The sequence below is a fragment of the Zootoca vivipara genome, chromosome 9, assembly GCF_963506605.1.
Source record: "Zootoca vivipara chromosome 9, rZooViv1.1, whole genome shotgun sequence".
NCBI classification, from domain to species: Eukaryota; Metazoa; Chordata; class Lepidosauria; order Squamata; family Lacertidae; genus Zootoca; species Zootoca vivipara.
In genome coordinates, this window is record NC_083284.1 from 16146593 (window position 1) to 16169997 (window position 23405).

General features: G+C 45.6%; 1 protein-coding gene across 2 annotated transcripts in view; it reads left to right on the plus strand.

Moving 5' to 3' along the window:
• The first annotated feature begins 1358 nt into the window (after positions 1-1358).
• The window catches only part of MMRN1 (multimerin 1), a 70927-nt gene continuing 48880 nt past the window's right edge, over positions 1359-23405 (plus strand). The window contains exons 1-2 of one of the 2 annotated variants that reach the window (XM_035113050.2): positions 1359-2159; positions 17978-18097. In XM_035113050.2, the coding sequence (XP_034968941.2) occupies positions 1621-2159; positions 17978-18097 (659 nt within the window). In that variant the 5' untranslated portion in view covers positions 1359-1620. The remainder of the gene's footprint in view (positions 2160-17977; positions 18098-23405) is intronic. The other variant, XM_035113051.2, reaches the window with a different exon arrangement.

The following is a 23405-nucleotide window of genomic DNA, read 5'->3' on the forward strand; positions in this document are numbered from 1 at the left end:
CTTCAGCAGCTGCCCAGACTTGCTCAGAGAGAAGATGACCGCCTTTCAGTTACAATTAGTTTGTGCACTCCACAATCTTTGGCAGGCTGCAACAAAAAGGCCCGCTTTTTTTTGCAATGACTGCGCCAGATTCTTCACTTCAATACCAGGCTGTATGCAGCTTGGCGAACCTCCATAGTTCCGTGCTAGAGTCCCTGCTTTGCATTCAAATGACCTCAGGTTCAATCCCTGGCATCTCCAGGAAGACCCTTGATTAAAAGCCCCAGAGAGCTGCTGCCAGTTAGTGTTAACAAGACTAGGCTAGATGGACCAATGGTCTGATTCGCTATAAGGCGGCTTCCTAAGTCCTAACCTGCCCTCTCAACACCAGAGATACTGCAGCATCCCTGGATGGTGATGGAGTGGGGTGAGGAAGGGCAGTGGTGAGGTCAGGGCTGCATGGGTGCACAGAATCATATAATCGTAGAGTTGGAAGGGGCCCCAAGTGCCATCTAGTCCAACCCCCTGCAATCCAGGAATCTCAACTAAAGCATCCATGACAGATGGCCATCCAACCTCTGCTTAAAAACCTCCAATGAAGGAGATTCCAGTGGGAGTCCATTCCATAATCGAGTGGACTCCATCAGGAGGTTGTGGAATGGGTTAGGGTTAGTGTTAGTTTAGAAGCCCTAAACACTTAAAAGATTTTGGTCCCCCCATATATATCTAATTCAAAATATAAATGATAATAAACCGTAAAATAATCCCCCCCCCAAAAAAATGAAAGGAAACCTACAGTATGATGGAAAATAATTGTTATTTGTGTACACTTTCACTTTATTTATATTTATCTATTTACAGTACTTGTTGTTGTAGTATTTTAATTCCATTTATTGTGGGAGCCTTTTTTTTGTTCAGCTGCACCATGTGGTCTATGGTGAATTTGGCTATGGAAATTTTCTGTTGTGCCCCCTTTCCCTTGATGCATATTTTGCTTAATGGTTACTCCAGCCCTGTTGTGGACTCTCCCTCACTGGAGGTTTTTAAGCATATCCACTCTGGCCTCAAAAGAGTGCAAAAATAGCTACAGTGGGAGCAGGGCTGCATCTGGGCCATTGTGGCAGAAAAAAACAGTTGAGTAGTGACATGTGTTGCTTGGAAGCTGTTTGGCATGTGCTCAGCGTGTGCTCAGTAGGACTTTAGGATTCCATCATATTGGGCAGGTCTCTCATGTTCTTTGCTACTAACCAATGTCAAAAGGAAGTTACTCAGCACTTCTTATTCCCCACCCATCCCCCTTGAAGCAGTTTCATGGACAGTATATTTCCACGTTCGCATTGTGCCATTATTCCTCATCCTGTAGCTCCAACAAAGGCACCCCTCTTTGCTTTCCCCTACAACTTACTGGCTCCAGAGCTCCAAGAGGTCGCATGTCACAGAGGAATCCATCGAAACAGGAAAGAGAGCTTCCTCGGTCTGGCTTCAAACACTCAAAAACCTGTTTCCTCTCTCCGCCACAAATAAAATCCCCAACCGGGGATTCACTGCAGGTTTATTGTGAAAGCAGCGGCTTTGAGACAGGGAAGCGTCCAGAGTCTTCTATATGAGAGAGTCGCTGCGAAGTTCTCACAAGCCAAGAGAATGAGGGAGGTATTCTTGCTGCTGAGCTTGCTGGCCTTGGGATGCAGCAGTTCAGAAGCCGATGCAACCAGCACACCTGCGGTGGAGAGTGAAGTGGAGAGCAGCCACCTGGGCTTGACTTCAACTGAAACGCAGGACCTCAGAAACATATTGGCAACCTCCCTGCCTCCTACTTTGGAGAAGCCGGCTGCTTTGCTGAATGCAAGCCAAGAGGAAGGTGTAAAGCACAGTTCTCCTCTAGCCACGAAGGAGGCACAGGGATTGCAAACTCCAGCAGAGCAGAAGACACCCTTGGCCCTTACGATAACTCCTAGCCCAGGGAATAACAGTGACAGCGGCTCTCCCAATGGGAAGCGATTCATCCTGCCTAGCAATGCAGCGGTTCCTCCACAATACCATCCTTGGAATCGCCTTCCTCCAAAGGATGTTTCTGGGGGAAACCAAGGGACTATGGTGAGCAGGTCTTCCAGGCACTCAGACGATAGCAGCAAGCAGAATGCAGATCTCAAAAAGCCCAGCTTCGAGACCACCAGAGGAAAGTAAGCTGAACCATTTGACTCTTTTTCCCCTTTCCTCTTTGCTCATTGCACCTAGAGACCCCGACTCAACTCGTGGCATCCTGTGCAAGGCTCCTTCTGATGCTCAATTTGGCCTGAATTCCTGGGATGAAGGCCTGGAAGTGTACTGTAAGGTCATAGCTAAAGAGGGTTGGCTGCTCCAAATTGGCAGAGTACACTGATGGGAGGAGTGGCTGTAATCCTGCAAGTAGTTACACTGTTTAAATCCTGTTGACTTCATTGGGAGACAAAGCTAATCCACCTATGTGCAGGATTTCAGTGAGAGCATGTAGTGCAAGGTATTGCAGTATTAAAATAAATTTTAAAAACCCAGAAATTTAGTGAAGGGGAAGAGGGGTTTAGGAATGTCCTGTCCTGTGGAGCAGCTGGTAAGTGACAAATGCTTTAATGTTGCATTGGCAACATACAGAGAGAACACAGCAAGTCATTGTTTCGAGGACAAACCATTGTTTAGAACCCTAGATCCAAGTTACTGTGACCGAGTTCACACATTGACCACACCCCTCACAAGCCCTGCTTGGCACTCTTGACTGTATTTGCCTGACTTGAATGCATATTCTTGCTTGCCTGAGTGGAGGACCTCTCCTCCTGGGATGCATGGGGTGTTCGGGGTGGGGTGGTAGGGGTTGGGCATGCGTTGTGCTCCTTCTGGATAATATGTCAACCTTTGGTCCCCACCCAACACTCAGCTCTTGCCTGTGGCTCCCGGAAGCTGTCTGCATGCGACAACAGCCACACCCCGGGAATGGCTTCATTTGGCCGGCTAAACCAGGTGAAGATAGGCAATGGGTTTCAAATCCTCAGTGAGTTAGGGACTTCCCCTGCATGAGGAGACAGGCTCCAGGAGTGGACGAGACCAATAGTGGGTCTAATGGCCAACGGTTTTTGTATGTGCTGTAGAGGGAATTGAGGGGTAGATGGGGCTTGTCACCCTGGGAAGGTGGCAGTCTAGGAGAAGGAAAACTCTGATTCTAAACCTCTGCTGCCTTGAGGGACATCTTTGGGAGAAGTAAAGGCAGATCTGGAGTTGTGTCTCTTAGACGGTTACAGATCTGGAGTAGTGTCTCTTAGACGGTTGTGCACTTCCTTCTGGAAACTCCTGTAGCCAAGTTGGTGCCAAACATATTGCTGTGCTTTCCTTTCATCCACATTAGTGAGGCTAAGAGGGAGGTCTTGTTGTCTGAGCAGCCCAGGACCTCCATACACACAGCCCAGGCTTGCACCCCAGAGAGGTCACTTCTCCTAACATTGCGGTTTGACTTCACCCTCAGAGGCACACTCCATTGTTTCTCAAGAGAGGTGGATGCCAGCAACCACTCTCTCCTCCAAGAAACTTAAGATATGATACACATGACTGTCCATTTCTTCCTCCGACCTTTATCCTCACATCAACCCTGAGAGGTAGATTATGTTGCGAGGTGGCGATTGGCCCAAAATCATGCAGTGAGCTTCATAGCTGAGTGGGGTGCTTGAACTGGTGAGCAGTCCTAAACAGATGCTCTTATCTAGAATTAGATGGATGACATCATAAGATTACAACTCCCATCCTCCCCTCGCAGCACCGACAATGGTCAGGGATTCATGGGAGTTGGAGTCCAACAACAGCTGGAGGGCACCACATTGAATACCCCTGCTCTAACCACTACACCACACTCCTGGGTGCTAATTCTAAGTTGTTTAAAAATCTGAGTCATTTAGCTGCTCTCAGCCCAGGGTTGCAATCCAACGAATGCTTCCTGGAGAGTTCATTCCATTTGACCTAGTGGGATCTACTTCAGACATGCATGGAAACAGCTCCAAAGGAAGATGGATGCAACCCATTCTAATCACCCACTTTTTTATTTTTGGAATGCATTTGCCCAAATTACATGAATAATGACTATGTGGTGAAATTAAGCTATTTGTTCAGATGGTATGTGCAGGAACAATGTGTACAAATTATAGGAGCATTGAAATGCTTAGTGTTTCCCCCATGTGCATTTTTTGTTGTTTTTGCCTGCTGAAATAATAGCATTATATTACAGAAATAAATTTAACACTATGAACCAGACCGGATATTAAAGGACTGTAAGCCTGGAGATGAATCCAGCTTTGGAAAACATATTAAATTGCTCCAATAAGCAGCAGAAGCCCATGGCTTGCACATTCCCAAGTTTTGTAGAGTCGTGGTAGGCTCCACAGGGAAACAGGGCAGGGTGTTAAGCAGGGGTATACAGGACAAAAGATTTTGGTCACTGCAACTTCTTTAGCCCCTGATTGGGGAAAGTGTGATTAATTTAGAAAGTGAGTAGAGAAGAGTTTTTCTCCCTCTCTCATAGCGCTAGAACTTGTGGACATCCAATGGAGATGATTGTTAGGTGTGCAGGACAGATCAAAGAAAGAATTTATTTGCAGAGTTAAACTATGGAACTAAACTACCTGCCACAGGAGGCTGTGACGGCCATCAAATTGGATGGCTCTAAAAGAGGACTAGACAAAGTCTTAGAGGCCAAGGCTATTAAGAGCTAGTAAAAGGTAAACGTAAAGGGACCCCTGACCATTAGGTCCAGTTGTGACCGACTCTGGGGTTGCGGCACTCATCTTGTGTTATTGGCCGAGGGAGCCGGCATACAGCTTCCACATCATGTGGCCAGCATGACAAAGCCGCTTCTGGCAAACCAGAGGAGCACACGGAAACGCCGTTTACCTTCCTGCTGTAGCGTTACCTATTTATCTACTTGCACTTTGACGTGCTTTCGAACTGCTAGGTTGGCAGGAGCTGGAACCGAGGAACGGGAGCTCACCCCGTCGCAGGGATTCGAACTGCCGACCTTCCGATCAGCAAGCCCTAGGCTCTGTGGTTTAACCCACAGCGTCACCTGCATCCCATTAAGAGCTAGTAGCCAAGATCTATTATCATTTTCGACTGCAAACTGCCACAGTCACAGTGAGCATGATCATGTTGGCTTGGGCTGATGAAGTTGTAGTCAAAACCTCTGGGAAGCACCAGGCTGGGGGAGGCTGCAATAAGGCCCCTTGGACCTCTCAGGTGCAATTACATTACAAACATTCCAGGTAATCTGACAGCCTTTCCTTCCGCCAGCTTTTCATGCACAGGGAGAAGGAGGTGCGATATAACCTGCCGCAGATAAATCAGAGCTTTTTTTTTTTTTAAAGGATGTTAATTGCGGAAAACACACACCCGGCGGCTTACAAAACACACACAACCAAATCTAAGTACATGTTTTCCAAGCTTCCCTCATGCGGGGAAGATTACTGGGTATCATCGTGACATCGTGTGCTTGTTGAACAGTGTGGGAAACGTAGAGCCAAGAATCTAATTTGTCTCTCAAGACTCCTTTGACTGTGGAGGTGATGCTTAGCTAAGAGATTATAATCACAGGGGGAGAAATATTTCTTTCTAATCTGGACCATCAATAGAAACCTGGCAGTTTCTTTTTTTCTTTTTACCGTCTTCCTAAGTGCTGCTGTTTTATGAAAGCAGAGAACTCTTCTCCCTGAAAGCTGCCAGAAGTGTTCCTACTTTTCTTCTTGCTTCACTTCTGGCACCAAATTGCAAACTTTAAGAACTTTTCTGCACACACGCTTCCATTCACACAAGGTATCCTAATGTTAGTGAACGCAAGGCCTTTTGTTCCAAACTCCTCAACTCTAGCAATGCTGCGCACCTCTCCTTGCTGTGCTTTGCAGAAGGCGCACCTGCCTCATCAGATGAGAAATTTAATGAACACTTAAAAAAAAATCAATGCACAGAAAGGCCTGTGATAAAGGCAGTTAGGTTTTTAGAAAAGGAAATGCGACAAGGTGCATCCTTATCTTCTGAGAAGTAGCTTCTTATGCTGCCACCTGTTGGAAGATGAGAGCAATTTTTCATGCTAAGGAGCTCAAATTGAGCAGGTTCTCCTGGTTACGAGTCGCACATCTTAGAGCTAAAAGTTCCATCATCCTCTTTAATAATAATAATTTTATTACCTGTCCTTCACCAACAGGTCCCAGAACCAAGTTACAAGAAGTTAAAGTTCAGTATGAAAAACAGTTAAAACAAATTGCAGTTACAAGGGGCTAGGGAGGGTCCTGAAAACATACTTTTAGAACTTTATTGTCTCGAAAATTGAGGATGCAAGAGGGGAGGGTCAAAGTTTCAGGAAGCCCCCTCCTTATCTGCCTCCACACATCATTGCCTGTTTTGTGGTCCTGTCACTAGGGATGGGCAAATAGTCAACTTTGGTTTCTCCTAGCTTCACATTTAAGACCAGTGTATCCTATTTCTCCATCCGTTTGTGATTTTTTTAAAAAATAACAAACTCATTAAAATTTGTTAGGATCTGTACATTTCCCCTCTAATGCACACATTTTTGGTAGGCATTTTTGTTTACAAGCAATTCCCCCTAATATGGAACATTTGGGGATGTTATTTTCACTTAACATATGCATTTTAATGCAAGATTTCCCCAAATATACAGATTTGTGTATACTTCTTTTTGTTTGGGAACCACCCAAATTTTGCATTTCTCATAAATTTTGCATTTCTGTCCACATATTGTAATGGGAAGTGCAAACCGGGTAGGTCTGCATTAGAGTGCAAGCTGAACTGAATTTCTCCCCTTTCCTTACTTGACGCAGGAACAAAGGACGCTGCCTTCTATTAAGTCTGACAATTGATCTATCCAGCTCAGTTTTGCCTACACTGACTGGCAGCTGCTCCCTTGGATTTCAGACTGAGGTCTCTCCCAGCCCTACCCTGAGATGCCAGGGATTGAAACTGGGACTTTCTGCATGCAAAGCAGAAGCTGTGCCACAGAGCTATGGCTCTGCCTCTAATAATAACTCCAGAGTGCCAAGGTGAATAACCCATTCTCTTGCTTGGCTTCAAGGCAGCATCATGCCTTGAAAGCTGTAGCCAAATCAGAGTGACGGTAATGCATCCTACTCTGGCTCTGGAATCTTGAACAGGTGAAGAAGTCTTCTAAGTTAATAACTGGCTCCAAGCTGATTTTAGCCCCTCTGCTAATTGCCAAATTAATTCCCCTTGATCTTGCAGCCCAAGAATAGGCTGGAAAAGAGGAGTGGGTGCTCTTATGACCCACTCTTTCTGTAATTTGTGGCCCTTATGGTTTCTGTGGGACGCGGGTAGCGCTGTGGGTTAAACCACAGAGCCTAGGGCTTGCCGATCATGAAGGTCGGCAGTTCGAATCCCTGCGATGGGGTGAGCTCCCATTGCTCGGTCCCAGCTCCTGCCAACCTAGCAGTTCGAAAGCACGTCAAAGTGCAAGTAGATAAATAGGTACCACTACAGCGGGAAGGTAAACGGCGTTTCCGTGTGCTGCTCTGGTTCGCCAGAAGCGGCTTTGTCATGCTGGCCACATGACCTGGAAGCTGTACGCCGGCTCCCTCGGCCAATAATGCGAGATGAGCACCGCAACCCCAGAGTCGGTCACGACTGGATATAATGGTTGTAAATTGTTGTAAACTGCTCTGTGATCCTTGAATGAAGAACCGTATGTATATTTAGCCAACAAATACAATCGTATAAAGTAAATCACTAACTAGACATTGTACCCTATCCTAAGATCATTATGATGAAGGGTATTTCAAAAATAAATATCAAGTAAATAAACACATTTATTAACTCAAAACCTGCATGCCAATTCACTGTTTCAAAGCTTCAGCCTTAAACGCCCTTCATGTGTGCGTACTTGTCTCGAAAACAGCAGTGGTTGACTCCCACATTAAATTTAGCAGTAAAGTAATTCCCTGTTGCACTGTTTACATAGTGGGTTCAGTTTGGCTCAAACCACTGCTGTTCCTCTATATTTACGAGCCTGTCAATGCTGAAACCTACAATCACTCCCTCCCACCCAGCATCACAGTTGCCCTGTAAATGGCTCCATGGCAGTGCCAGGTGGCTGCTATATTAAATTTCCTGGGGAGGGAAGAGGGAGGAGAGGTTTCATTGCACAAGTGGAAATCCTTGCACTATCAGATCTGATTCGTTGCCTACCACCCTATGTCTGTCACATCAACAGCAAAGTACTCAGAGTCCCACTGTTGAGGCTGGGTCCTGCAATGGGATCTGCTGCCTCCAGAGGTGATGGAAACAGGAAGAGCCTCTTCACACAAACCTTGGCAAAAGAGGTACCCCTAAGAATCTTGTTCTTTGGGGCTAGACCGAGTCCAATACAGAACTCCAGAAATGGCTTGAAAGCAGTAAAGAGATTTGATAGCTGACCACCGATACTTCCGGTATCAAGAGCAATACTGATTGCTTAGAGATCAAGCTTGAGAGTCCTGTTGAACTCATGCTCTGCTCGCAGGCTGCCAATAGGCATCTGGTTGGCCTGTGTGAAAACCTGATGCTTGGCTAGACAAATCTTTGTCTAGCAGGGCTCTTCTGGAACCAAATGGCAATTATAGCAATCAAGGGGATGGAGCAACTACCCTCTGATGAAAGGCAACAGCATTTGGGGGCTTTTCAATCTTGAAAGCAGATGGGTTATGGGAGATTTGATAGAAAGTATATAAAATTATGTATGGCATGGACAGAGAGAAGCTCATAATACTAGAACCTTATGTCACCCAATGAAGCTGTATTTTAGAACATTCAAGACAGGTGAAAGGAGTTTCTTCTTGCAAAGGCAGGTCTAGGGGAGCACAACCAGTGTGGTCACACAGGGTGCAGAGCTTCTTGGGCGCTACAGGGGGGTGGATTTTGGTGCCACACAGAGTGCCACTGAAATTTGAGACCCCGAGGTCTCCATGGTCACCACTGCTTGAGCAAAAGATGGCTACTGTGCTCATGTCCAGCTTGAAGGCTTCCAAGAGATCTCTGGTTGGCCACTGTGAGAGCAAAATGCAGGATTAGATGGGCCTTTGGTCTGATGCAGCAGGACTCTTGTGTTTTTGCCATGAGGTGGAAAATGTCGCCCTGGGTGGTAAAGTAACCACAATTATTATTTTAAAAATGACAGTATCCTGGACACAGGAACCAGATGATTCACCGTCCAAACATTATAGCTGCTGCGTGGACAGAGGGAAGAGGTGATGAGAGGAAAGAAGCATTTGCCACAATGTAGTACAAAGTGTCAAGGCCTCAAATCCTGCAGAAAACACATGTTATTTCCTTTCCATGTTATTAGTTATGTAGTACAACCTGTTCTGGAGCAGAAAAGCACATTCTTGGCAGGGGACCCTGTGAGGCGACTGATACCTGAAACCTTTAACCACTGCTTATGGTTTGGCCTGGTATTCCTAATCTGCCTCATACTGGGTCCGTCAGATATGAGGGATAGATGGGTTTGGTTCTCAAAGCAACATTTAAAGAAATAAAGGCCATTTAAGTTATAGTAGGTTTTTGCTGGATGCTGCAGAGGTCCCGTTGCGAATTGTTGTGCCTGTTCCACACCACATTGAGGTGTTCTCAATGTGAGATCTTCCAGAGGAGACCTGCTAGTTGTTTCTTGTGTTAATAAAGTCCAACTGACCCCAACCAGAAACAAGGCATTTAATGTCACTGGTCCTATGCTGGCACCCTCGCTTTCACTTTCTGTTGATGACTTTTCATTCATTTTTTTAAAGCCAGGAGGCCTAAAAAGAATTCTTGAGTAGCTGGTCATTTTTTTGGTGTTGCTTTTAAAGGGTATTGTCTATGCCGCTGTACCCCCATCCTAATGTTTTGTGATAGGGCAGTGTTTAAATACTTCTACAAAGAAATATGGAGCAGAACTGCACCCCTTATCCATGTGGTGTGGAAATGCCCAGTTGAAAGCCCCTTTTGATTTAGTTTTGGAAACCACACTACATTTCAAAAGCATGTGTGTTTTTGTTATAAAGATAGGTTAAGATAAAGGACCCCTGGACGGTTAAGACCAGTCAAAGGCAACTATGAGGTTGCAGCACTCATCTCGCTTTCAGGCCAAGGGAGCCGGCATTTGTTCGCAGACTGCTTTCTGGGTAATGTTGCCAGCATGACTAAACTGCTTCTGGCACAACAGGGCACCGTAACAGAAGCCAGAACGCCATTTACCTTCCCACCGCAGCGGTACCTATTTATCTACTTGCACTGGCGTGCTAGGTTGGGAGGAGCTGTAACCGAGCAACGGGAGCTCACCCCATCGTGGGGATTCGAACCGCCAACCTTCTGTGTTTTAGACCAAACCACACCCGCGTCAACAACAACAACAAACATATTATTATTATTATGCCGCCCATCTGAATGGGTTGCCCCAGCCACCTGGGCAGCTTCCAGCAAATTAAAACATCAAACACTGTTTATTTATATCGCCCACTATTTGGAATTAACCTCTGAATCATGGGCTATGGGCATAAGGAAGAGATGCTCTCAGTCGTGTTGTATTTTCCATAGGTTCATCTTATGCTCAGTATCATCAGCATGGTGACCCTTTGGCATGTGCTTTGAATGAACATCAGGCAGGCATATACCACACTGGCATTTAGGCACCTGACTGAAACTCAGGCTTTCCCTGAGAAGTGATCTGTTTATCTTTGGTGTTCTCAGTTGATCTGCTGCTTTGTGATGTATTCTTGATGTTTTCTCTGAATGCAATGTTATTGTTCATCTTACATTTTCATGACTGTGATTTTTTTTGATAGTACAGGGGTTTTTTAAAATTATTTTGCAAATAACTAAATAAATAACAGGGATTCCCCAGAAAGGCTTGCCTGGCTTTTACCGGTATCATGATGCACTGTTGAAAAAGCCATCTCAATTCAGAATTGCTTCAAAGAAAAGAAGCTTCAGTTTTAAGGGGGGGGGGAGGCGGGAATCTTCCTAAGTAGCAAGTGCAATTCTTCCTCATGATCACTTCGCAAATGAGTCCTTGCCTGACACAGTTGCTTTGGCATAGAACAAACACCAAAGACTGCTCCAAATTTTGCTACTGTTGGAAGATCTCTTTTCCATGGCAACCTTCCACATGGAAGCAGAAACTTCTATACACACTTCTTAACCCATGATTCCTAAGGAAGGGGCGCCAGGACTCCACAGACAGTGTGATGCTCCTGAGTGAAGCGCTGTGATTTGCCAGAGAAGCCCACAGCAAGAAGCTTTTATACATTGCTGCTTCTGTGTAATGCGCTGGCAGGGTGACAAGCTTTCCCTCTGTTTGAAACAGAGCTGAGCCAAAGTAGGAATGGATGCATATCATTATTAGTTTTCATATTATTACATTTTATCCCACCTTTCCTCCAAGGAGCTTGAAGCGGCGTACATGGTTCTCTTCTCCACTCTCCAATTTATCCTCACACCAACCCTGTGAGGTAGGTCACACTGAGAGATGGTAACTGGTCTAAGGTCAGCTTCACGGCTGAGCAAGGATTTGAACTCTAGTCTCCAGTGTCCTAGTCTGACACTCTAACCACTACACCACGCTGCCATCTATCCTTTTTCAATTTGTGGACCCACACAAAGTCAGATGTGGGTGCAATAACTGACAGGTGATGGCTTAAACATGGCCACATTATTAGGTTGCAGAACAGTCAGTTGTGGTGTCGCTCTGACGATTGATGTTGCTTTTGCGCTGAGGGCTGGCACCTGCCCCAGACACAATGAGATAACATGATGCATCAAACAGTGGCAAAGCATGGCTACATTTTCTAATGGATCGAGGGTAAGGAGCCTGCAGCCTGGGGGGCAAATCCAGCCCCCCCCCCCCCGTGCTTTGCAGCCTGAATGTTTTTGGGTGATGGGAGCTGTCTTTGAGAGATGTTTGAGAGCATTTGCGTAGAAAGTAGCCTACCTTATGTGCAAAGGTAAAAGTTTCATAATCAGCTCCAACCACTTTTGCCTCCAACCCTGTCCACCACTGCCTTGTGGCCCTTGGGATGTTGCACAGAAGGGAATGTAGCCTTGGATCGAAAAAAGTTTCCCTCCCCCTGTGATAGGCAATGCCCCCCCCCAAGTGCAGCCCTCCCCACAGCCACTTTCATCCAGTGATGTTTGTTCACCGCTTAGAATTCTCTCTGAGCGGTGTGAACAATAAAATTGCATAAGACAGTATAAAAAACAAGAAAAACCCCAGTGCATTAAAACAGCTCAGCAATTAAATTCATGGCAAACACACATCCAGAGCCCAGCAGGGGACAAACGGCGCATGCATTGCGTATCCATTAAAAACTGTGCTTTCCTCCCACATCTCTGCTGCTGTTCAGACAGCAAGTTCAGCCGCCCCATCACACACTATTAATTTATTACTGTGCTTAGCATGGCATTAGGTCTTCTGCAGCTGCAGAGATTACAGGACCTGGTTTGTTTGTCACTTGTTTGTTTTTTGCAAATTCGCCTGTGTTTACATGACATGCAATATCAACTTGCATGCAGGCAAGGTATCTGGGTTATTGAATCGCACCACCGTAAACATGACTTTGGTGTTTCTCCTGCTAAGAACATAAGAAGAGTCTGCAGGATCAGGCCAGTGGCCTATCTAGTCCAGCATCCTATTCTCACCCCTCCTGCGGTTTCCAGCCACTGGCATTCAGAAGCATAGTGGAGGTACTATTAATTGCATTCCAATGCTGTGGGAGTGGAGAACTCAAAAGGAGAAATAGCTCTATAAGACACTACTATGACACCATAGTTCAACTTCCTATTATTATTATTATTATTATTATTATTATTATTATTATTATTATTAAAACTACAGAATTATAGAATTAAATATAGCATTAAAATATAAGAATTTTTTTAAGAGAGAGAGCATAATATAAGAATATTGAAAGACTGATATGCTTGTGTGTTAGGGAAGGTTGCCATCTGGTGGGTAATTTTAGGAACACATGATCCATGAGTTATAGAATCACAGAATTGTAGAATCGGAAGGAACCCCGAGGATCATCTAGTCCAGCTCCCTACGCAGGAATATGCAGCTGTCCCTTGTGGGGATCGAACCTGAAACCTTGGCATTATCAGCACCACACTCTAAGCAACTGAGCTACTGCGAAGCTTTCCCCACCACTCACCTCACCTGCATGCTAGAAAAAGACCAGCTTGCAAACTTGTAAAAGATGCTCTGAAAGTGCTCAGAGCCTTTGACACCTGAGCTGTGTAATTTCAGAACCCATCCCGTTTTTCTGTGGCTGCATTCTCTGTAATTTGGAAACTTTAAAAGCTGTTTTAATGTTGTGTTTTAAGTTGCTGTGACTCACTCTCTGGCCTTAGGGTGGGTAATAAATTAAAAAGAGGAGGAGGAGAAAGAATAACAAGAATAATATCAGCAACTAGTGCAAATTCATAAAGAGAGCTTTAAAAGGTAAAGGTACCCCTGATTATTAGTAAGTGGGAAGTCATAAGGAATTGCTGGGAGAAAGTAGGGGGAAGTGCTGTTTCTGCTTCTGCCTCCCTTCATTTCCCATACAATGAATTGATTGTTGGGGGTGGGAGCAGGGAAAACTTTATCTGAAGTAAAACTAGGCGAGAACAACCCCGTTTTTGCAGGGTCACTTGTCTCCTGCAAAAATGAGGGGGGTTTCAGAGACCCTCGTGGGGGTTAGCATTAAAATGTTATATGGCTGTGGGTGTTTTACCATGATAGATATGAGTCAATAGAGGGTAGGACTGGGCAAATACATCACTCTTGGGCCAGAACTACAGAGATATAAAAAACGCTATGGAAATGCTATGGGGGGAAAACCCGATATAAATATATATGTACTGTATACAGTATATATACAGTGGAACCTCGGTTTATGAATTTTCGGTTTATGAACGCCGCGGACCCATCTGGAATGGATTAATTCTCTTTCCATTACTTTCCATGGGAAAGTTCGCTTCAGTTTATGAATGCTTCAGTTTATGAACAGACTTCCGGAACCAATTACACCCATGTTTCGGGTTAAGTACGCTTCAGGTTGAGTACTCTGCGGAACCGTCAGGAACAGATTAATCCACTTTCCATTACTTTCAATGAGAAAGTTCGCTTCAATTTATGAACGCTTCAGTTTATGAATAGACTTCCGGAACCAATTGTGTTCATAAACCGAGGTACCGGTACCACTGTATACAATTAGCCATTGAGCTTTACACCGCCATCTGGTGTCACATTTTTGTCATGCACTTATAATGTTATAATTGCAGCTGTGTAGCTGACTCCCTATTTTTTCTCTTTCTCATTTTCCAAGTCTTAAGTACAGTTCTTCTTTGCGTTTTGTTTTGTTAATTTTAAAAGTCCTCGTGAAAAGCAATCGGCATCTCAATGCATCAATGTGCATCTTTTCTTAAGGTGCACATTTTCCTATGCAATTTTTGTGTCTATATGCAATTTTGTTTTGCACACTTACCACATTGTATGGCTCCTGGCCAACCCAATCTCTGCCGAGCAGTGCACGAGATTCTAAGGTGTCTTGGAACTCAGCCAGGGTCTGTGTTCTGTTGGGGGAAATGAGGCGCGGTGGAGTCTGTGGTGTCTTTGAAATACGATTTATTTACACATATTTAGACTGGAAGCTTTCAATGAAAGTACACAGCATTCACATCTCAGGAGCAGCCCATCCTTCACAGCAGCACAGCACTGGATTCTCAGACATCTCCATGCTTCTTTCCCAGCCTGCCAAGATGGTTCTGGCCTTCACAGCAGCTCAGCCCTTCTTCCCCAACCTCTAAATTTCACATCACACACCAGCCTCCTTGGCAACCTCCTCCCCTCACCAGCAGAGCCTCCTGCCTGGTTGATGGTTTCCATTGATGAATTAATGACTTGTTCCCCCCACCTTTTGTCAGTTTTGAAGACTTCTATCCTTGACCTGGAAGAGAAGCTTAGCCTGTAACTTTCATTGGCCTGGCATCGTCCCTCCCATACTCCAAATATTACCTGAATCCTACCCTTCCTTAATTTCTAACCTTGCCCAACATTCTAACCCTTGCACCCCCAAACTCTGTTACACCAGACCTGTAACAACAGGCATTTTTGGTACACCTTGTTTGCTTGGAGAATTGCATCCCAAAATTGGAAGAAGTGTGGATTTTGAAGGAAGGTTGTGTTTCTTCAGTTCGCAACTTGTTTTTGGAAAGTTTGGATTAGGTAGGCTCACCTTCAGACCTGCAAGCTGGAAAGAGCTAGGCTTTCTTACCTCACAGATGCAGGCAGGAATTCAAGGCATTTGCTCTTGGCAAGAATAATGCTACTATTACTAATAAATCTGGTGAAAGATGTTCTCATGTCACATGAATAAAACTTCGCATGACTGGCGCAGTGGTGGGGAGATGGAGAGAATGGAGGTACCCAGCCAGACTCAGCCAGGGTGGTCTAGGGACGCTGCAGGGATGCAGGCTGAGATCGATGGCTCCAAAACACACCAGCTTGTACCCAGTTAGGGCCTGTGCTGCCAACTGCACCATATGTGCAGAAGGTAGAAAAGTCTAGCCAACCCCTTAAGCCAACAGACGACACTCCCTTTGGATTATAGCACCACAGCCCGCCCTCCTAATATTCTCTTGCTAATGAGCATTTAGATTATCTCATTTCCCCCCTATCCTTGCAAGCTTGCTTTTAAAAAGAAAAGTTATGGGTTGTTGGTTTTTTTCCCTCCCTCCTTCATCGCCTTGCTTTCCCAAATGATCATTGAATGATCAAGGCTGGCTCCACGGGGCAATTTGGTCAAGACATTTGCCAAGGCCCCAAGGCAGCTGCTCCAAAACGCATCAGTGTCATCATGTAATTGATGAGTTATGCCTGCCTTGCCAACTCTGGCATATGCATGGAAGTCTGGCCAATGCAAAGGACCCATCATCAGGACACCATCATCCATTTTTATTGTGTACCCAGGAAGATCAGAGGCAGCCAGAGAGAATTCTCAGGCAGCAATGCTCTGCTTCTTCCAGCCATGTGGGGTTCGTAGGCAGAGCGTTAGGCTTGAACTGGGGAGAACCTGGGTTCAAATCTCCACTTGGCCATGAGGACAAAGTTGAGGTAGTGGTGAAACAATGTTTAATGCCCAAAACTCCTTAGAGGAAGAGTTATGGTTAAAACAGGCATGTGGAAACCTCAGAGTAAAACAAAAGGTTTCAAAGTTCATTCAAAAATGTGCTTTCCTGAGAGAGAAGACATTTGGAAATGTTATTTTGTAAGAAAATATGTTTGAAAATACACATTTAAATATGCATTTAATTGCATGTTCTTGTACAAAGTTTTTTTAAAAAAAGAATTCAGATCAATGTGGAAACAGGATGAAATAGTGAACAGAGTTAAAAGTGTTAGGCACTAGAGATAGATGATTCACGTATTCCAAGCCTGATCCAGCAAAATAAGTATTTTTAATTATTCTAAAATTGCCATACGCTTTTTTCCTTTTCCTTTTCTAACTCCAAGGGAGAGATATTTACCTACCTCCCTTCCCAGCTAAACACATGGAAAGTGTGTGTGTGTGTGTGTGTGTGTGTGTGTGTGTGTGTGTGTGCATCTTATCCGCTGCAATGTTAGAACTTTCTCTGAAATGCAACCCCAGTGGTGTGATATTCATAATATTGATGATAATGGTGATGAAGATGATGATAATAACAACAATGGTAAATTATTATAGCGCATTTTTATTTCACTTAAACTGCTTCTTCCTGACAACGCCAGAAGGAAAAAAAGGAGCGAAAGGGACAGGGGAAAAGAAAATTACCGTCAAATCACATCTATAGGTTTACTGCAGGGAAAAGAGCCAAACAAAGCTTCATACAGAAATATTGATTTTTATGTACATGCATACCAATTAAAAAGAATTATTGCCCTGCTGCAGATCCCCTGGAGCCCCCACAAAGAATGGGGGAAAAAAACATTAAAGGGACTAAAGGGGAAATGCCTTGGCTCTGAAAACCATTACTCAATAGCTGAAGAGCGACCTTGTCAGAAAGTGAAAGCACAGCAGTATCCTTGCATTCCAGGGACAAACCCAGGTCAGGGTGGACTTTAGTCTTTCAAATTTAGGGACGTCCTATGCAAGGCTGAAGTTGAGCTCCCACCCACCTCTCACCTTTTGTTCTGCTCAATTTATTCTGTCCTTGTTGAGAGGCCCTGCAGCGCCCCCTAGGCTCAGCACCCAGGTCGCGCTGCCCTAAACCTGCCTTTGCTCTGGGTGGCAACTTTGAATGGGGACTTGGAAGCACCTCCAACTCCTTCCATCTGCATATTGTCAGCAGAGTCATCACAGGCTGTTCCAAGAGAAGGCCAAGCTCTCCAGGCACCTTCCTATGCCTGCCCCATCACTGCAGTGCAATGTATTGCATTAAAAGGAAGGGAGATGCCTCACCAACAAGGAGACAGATTTGCATAAAATTATGCAAACTGCTTATCTAGATAGCCAGATGCAAATTGGGGATAGGGATCATATAATTTAACTAGAAATGCAATACATCTTCCCACACAGAGACCAGGTATCCTCATGCCCACCTAGTTAGTTTGCCCAGGTGATAACTGTTGATGGGCAACTTCAAGTCTTCTTTGACTTTCTCTTCATTTGGTCCTTTTATCTTTTATCCAAACCTTCAAATAGAGAACTGCCCTCTGTAAACGAGGACACACATCTTCTCTCGGCAAACAGCTGCATCCACTGGAAGGCTTGTTGACCTCTCTTGTTTAATCAGACAGTTATCCCTATTTTGTAGGTGGAATTAAGAGCACAGTTTGGACTAGCAACTTGCCCAAGACACTCACAGCATATGTAGCAACAGACATCAAAAAATGCTACAGTCACAGCATGGAGTTCCCCCAATTCCCATTTATCTTTTTTTTTTTTATGATATCAATTGTGTATAATTTTGCTTTCCCTCCTTCCTATTTATGCAGGAACTGGTGCGCCTACGTTCACACAAGACTCCAGCCCACCATCGTGGTTGACAACATAGAAACGTATGCATCGGGCAGAGCCAAGCCATGCACCTGGATTGCAGGACCCTGCGGATCAAGGTATACCTGTCTTCCACCCTACCCGTCCCAATGGACTCTGGTTTTTATAAGCTTGCAAAGTGGTGAATTGGAGGACTGGTCCATTGCAGCACACAGTCCTTTTATCCTCATAAAAGGACTCAGAAATAGCTGAGGCTCAGAAAGTGATTGGCCCAAGGTCATCCAGCTGAACTTCATGGCTCATGATGGACGAGAACCGAGGTATCCCTCACCAACATTCAATGTACGAACCTCCACACAATCCTTTGCCAGCTAATTGTTGTGTAACTTTCAGCTGATCCTAATAAGATGGGTATTTTGTAGCAACTTACTGGTAAGAAGGGGCCTGCTGGATCATAGAATTGTAAAGTTGGAAGGGACCCTGAGCATCATCTAGTCCAGTCCCCTGCAATGCAGTTATCTCACATGGGGATCGAACCTGCAACCTTGGTGTTATCAGCACCACGCTCTAACCAGCTGAGCTATCCAGTCAAAGGCCAAAGGCCATTGAGTCCAACATAGTATTTTCACGATGGCCAACCAGATGCTTATAGGAAGCCCACAAGCAGGACTTGAGTGGGAAAGCCCTCTCCCCTCTTGTAATTCCAGCAACTGGAATTCAGATGTTCTCTCTCTCTCTCTCTCTCTCTCTCTCTCTCTCTCTCTCTCTCTCTCTCTCTCTCTCTCTCTCTCTCTCCACACACACACACACACACACACAGAGAGAGAGAGAGAGAGAGAGAGAGAGAGAGAGAGAGAGAGAGAGAGATCAGCACAGCTGCCTACAGGCTCTCTGTGTGAGCATGACTCCATGATGAATTCCTTGTGCATTTCAAAACTTACTACTGCACCACTGGTGAACTCCCCCCCCCCACTTCCAAACCTGTTCCAAACACTCACCATTTCCCACTAGGTGGCAGGTTTGCATATACCTAAGAAACAGCAGAGACATTGAAGCAATTTAAAATCCAGACCATCTCCTCTCATAAAACTCATGCCCTTTTTCCCCCTTCAATTTTCAAGTCTCTCTTGCTCAATTTGAGATATTCTCTGACCAAGATTGAGGAGGGAGGGAGGGAGGGAGGGAGGGAGGGAGGGAGGGAGAGAGAGAGAGAGAGAGAGAGAGAGAGAGAGAGAGAGAGAGAGAGAGAGAGAGAGAGAGAGAGAGAGATTCCAGAGCCATTCTGTATTTCAACTGGGCGTGGATTTGTGTCTCAGAATCTTTTCTTTTTTGAGTCAAGTCAGGCTACAGCAGGCATCCCCAAACTTTGGCCCTCCAGATGTTTTGGACTACAATTCCCATCATCCCTGACCACTGGTCCTGTTAGCTAGGGATCATGGGAGTTGTAGGCCAAAACATCTGGAGGGCCGCAGTTTGGGGATGCCTGGGCTACAGTATTAGTTTTAGCTCAGATTTTAACTTAAAGAGCTGAGTATAACAGATTTACAACCCAAGGCAATCTGAACAGTTTATTTATCCTCACAGAGCAATATATATGTGAAAGGGACTTTAAGGGAAAACCTCTGAAATACTGAGCTGGCAAACGACTTCTCTTAACAATGGCATAGTAAAGGTAAAGGGACCCCTGACCATTAGGTCGAATCGTGACCGACTCTGAGGTTGCGGTGCTCATCTCGCGTTATTCGCCGAGGGAGCCGGCGTACAGCTTCCAGGTCATGTGGCCAGCATGACTAAGCCGCTTCTGGCAAACCAGAGCAGCACACAGAAATGCCGTTTACCTTCCCGCTTGGAGCGATATCTATTTATCTACTTGCACTTTTGACGTGCTTTCGAACCGCTAGGTTGGCAGGAGCTGGGACCAAGCAACAGGAGCTCACGCCATCACAGGGATTCAAACCGCCGACCTTCTGATCAGCAGGTCCTAGGCTCAGTGGTTTAACCCACAGCGCCACCTGTGTCCCAATGGCATAGTACATTCACATAATTTTGCTTACTCATTAGCACATGGTAGTCAGGAGCTTTTCAACAGGAGTTTCAGCATCAAAACCAACACTCAGTTCAAGCATGGTGGTGGGGTTATTTCTTACATCCGAATGCAGGAACAACAACATCTAAGAAGGACCCTCTTTGCACATTATGCTTTGTTCTGCTTATGTTTTTAGGTAACGTGTGAATTAGACTCGACTCTCCTTCACTGGAGGCTTTAAAACAGGCATCCCCAAACCAGCCCTCTAGATGTTTTGGACTACAATTCCCATCATGCCTGACCACTGGTCCTGTTAGCTAGGGATCATGGGAGTTGTAGGCCAAAACATCAGGAGGGCCGCAGTTTGGGGATGCCTGCTTTAAAACAGATGGCCACCTGTCAGGCATTCTTTAGCTGCGATTCCTTTCAACTCTACCATTCCATGATTCTATGAGATGTACATGTGTTTATATCATAAAGATCAGGGCGTTTTTCCAGGCAAGTGTTTCATCAATAAGGGAAAGGGAAGCCCCCTTCCAGCAGGGCTTACGTGGGAGAGCAGGAAGTGAGTCTCCCAGGTCCTGTTACTCTGCCCATGTGAAGATTTCCTGCCAGCCCCAGTGACCTCCCTGTCATCACCATGAAACCCCACCTTCTGCCACAGAAGCCACATTGTAAGAAAACGTCTGTGACTCACCTTCCACACCTATGTCCCTATTATAGGCATATCCTTTAAAACAGCCCCAATAACTTTAAAAACAGTACAAGCACAACCGAACAGAGGTTTTAAAAACAACAACACAAAACAAATGCCTGAGGCAGAGATCTTTTCATTCAGCTGGAAAACCTACTGACAGCATATAATTGCTGTGAGGTTACTGCTGTGGTTTTAGCATGGATTCTAAAGCTACGTTTGGTGTATTTCAGTTTTTAATCAGGCTCAGCATAAATGGATAAAATGGATTATAATGTATAACAGGCATTGACTGGCAGAGTTTCTCGGTGGACAGCAGATGCCCTTCCACTGACGTACAGTGCCTTCCCCAAACAAACATGGCTGCTGTACTACTTGAGCGCAAAGCCATAACTCACACACTGAGATGTGTGGATACCAGGTGCCCACAACTTGTGTTTTGCATTTTGAGATTCACTTGGGGAACTATAGCCTTTCAATATTGACCAGGGATAACTCACTAAGTGCCCTCCAGCCTAACTAACAAGACCCATAGCTGGGGCTGATAGCAGCTGGAGTTTGACAACATCTGGAGGGCGCAATGATGACTACTGCTGGCATGGGCACTATAAGGCAGTTTCACAGGTTCAGATTGATGTCCTGCAACTTCCTTGCCATGCATTCCAGATGTCAACGCCACAAGTGTGTGTGCTTCTGCAGCGAAGGCCATCTTCAGCAGACCCCTTTGGTAAGAAATAAGTATGAAGAAACCTGGGGAGCAGTTTGGTTTCAGGAATCTCCACGTTAATTATGTGTTCCTCTAGAAAACCAAGAAGGTTCCCGGGGACTCACTTGAGCGGAAGCGTTGAGTGGACATGAATATTTTGGAACTGAATTCCATGCTCTTAATGACACGTATTTGCTGGGCTGCTTATTCATAGTCATGCTGAAGCGCAAGGCATAATTTTAGCTACTTAAAAATGAATATTTACCCAGTTTGCCCTTAGCCCACTGCACTCCCAAGCACTCATTTTTGCCCCTGCGACGGGAATGAAAATTCAAACAGAAACCTCTATGGCAAGGATTACAAATAGGATGGCTTTTTATGTAATTTGCTTTTTAATTTAAGTTGTTGTTTCCCTCCTTTCGTTTCTAATGAGATTTTCCTTCAAGTAAGGAATGAGCACAGTCCTTTCCTATGGCATTTGTCACGGTCTTCTGGTTTCTCAAGGAAGAACCTGCACCCTCCTTTCTCTGCTTCATAAAGCAACTGGAGCAAGGAAGAGTCAGACCAACAGAACATGATCCATGCCAGGGATGGGGAACCTCTGCCCTGGGCTCCACAGATGGCCCTCTAAGCTCTCTCTGTGGCCCCTGGGACTCTCCCCAAGCCACACACCCTTATTGGCCCTGCTTCCCACCTGCTTCTTGCCTTCCCAGATTCAAAATCACTGAACATCAATGAGCACATTAACAAGAGGGGTTGATGGCTATGAAACTGGATTTTGGGCAGTGCACATTGGGCTATTACGTTTTGCAGTGTTTAGATTTTATTGTGTAAAAGCAACCAGTGCGGGAAGACTTGGGTTCATGTGGGAAGGTGTCATGGACTGGCAGGAGGCAGAGGAGCAGTGGGAGGCACCAGCTGGGGAACCCCCAAGGTGAGAAGGCTCAGAGCCAGGGGGCTGGTGCTGGGATGACAGTGAGTGGCCAGAGAGAGAGAAGGGAGCAGCCTGGGAGGAGGAGGTGTCAGAAGCTGAAAAGGGAACAGGATTTAGTGAGCAGGAAGAGTCTGTGGCAGAGAGCAGGCCAGAACCAGAGGCAGAAGCTGAAGAGGAAGGGGGCCCAAAAAGCAGTGATGGAAGTCACAGATGGGCAGGGTATAAATAATAAATTGTTGTTGTTGTTGTTGTTGTTACTATTACTATTACTATTATTACTATTATTATTATTATATCCTGCTGCAACAAGCTTGAAGTGGGAGGAGAAAAGACAGGCACACAGGTGCAGTCTCTGATTGCTTGGGGAAAACCCTGGAGAGGAGGTAAAAGGTAAAGGATCCCTGGGCCAGACTATGGGGTTGCGGCGCTCATCTCACTTTCAGGCCAAGGGAGCCGGCATTGTCCACAGCTTTCTGGGTCATTTGGCCAACGTGACCACTGGTGGAGGAAGAGGAGTGCGGGGGTAGTGCACCGCCCCTGGCAGCGCGATCGCGGCAGGGTGCCATCGTGGCTGCCGCCATGCCCATGCTGGGCGCCATGCCCCCACAGGCGGTGCACCACAGCCCTGGGACGTGCGCCAGCCCTGCCCCCACCTGCTCTCCACCCCCCAGTGCCAGAGCATGACGCTCCGCCAATGAGCGTGACTTAACAACTTCTGGCACAACGGAACATCGTGACGGAAACCAGAGCACACAGAAATGCTGTTTACCTTCCTGTCGCAGTAGTACCTATTTATCTACTTGCACTTTGATGTGCTTTCGAACTGCTAGGTTGGCAGGAGCTAGGACAGAGCAACGGGAGCTCACCCTGTTGTGGGGATTCAAACCACCAACCTTCTGATCGGCAAGCCCAAGAGGCTCAGTGGTTTAGACCACAGCGCCACCCACTCTCCTTTGAAGAGAAGGAAGCATAGCTAGCTATTGGGAGGCAGGAACCTTTAGTCTTGGCAACTGTCTCAAAGGGGAAAGCTCTACTGGGAAGAGTGCCTGTGCTCTCTAGGCTTGACG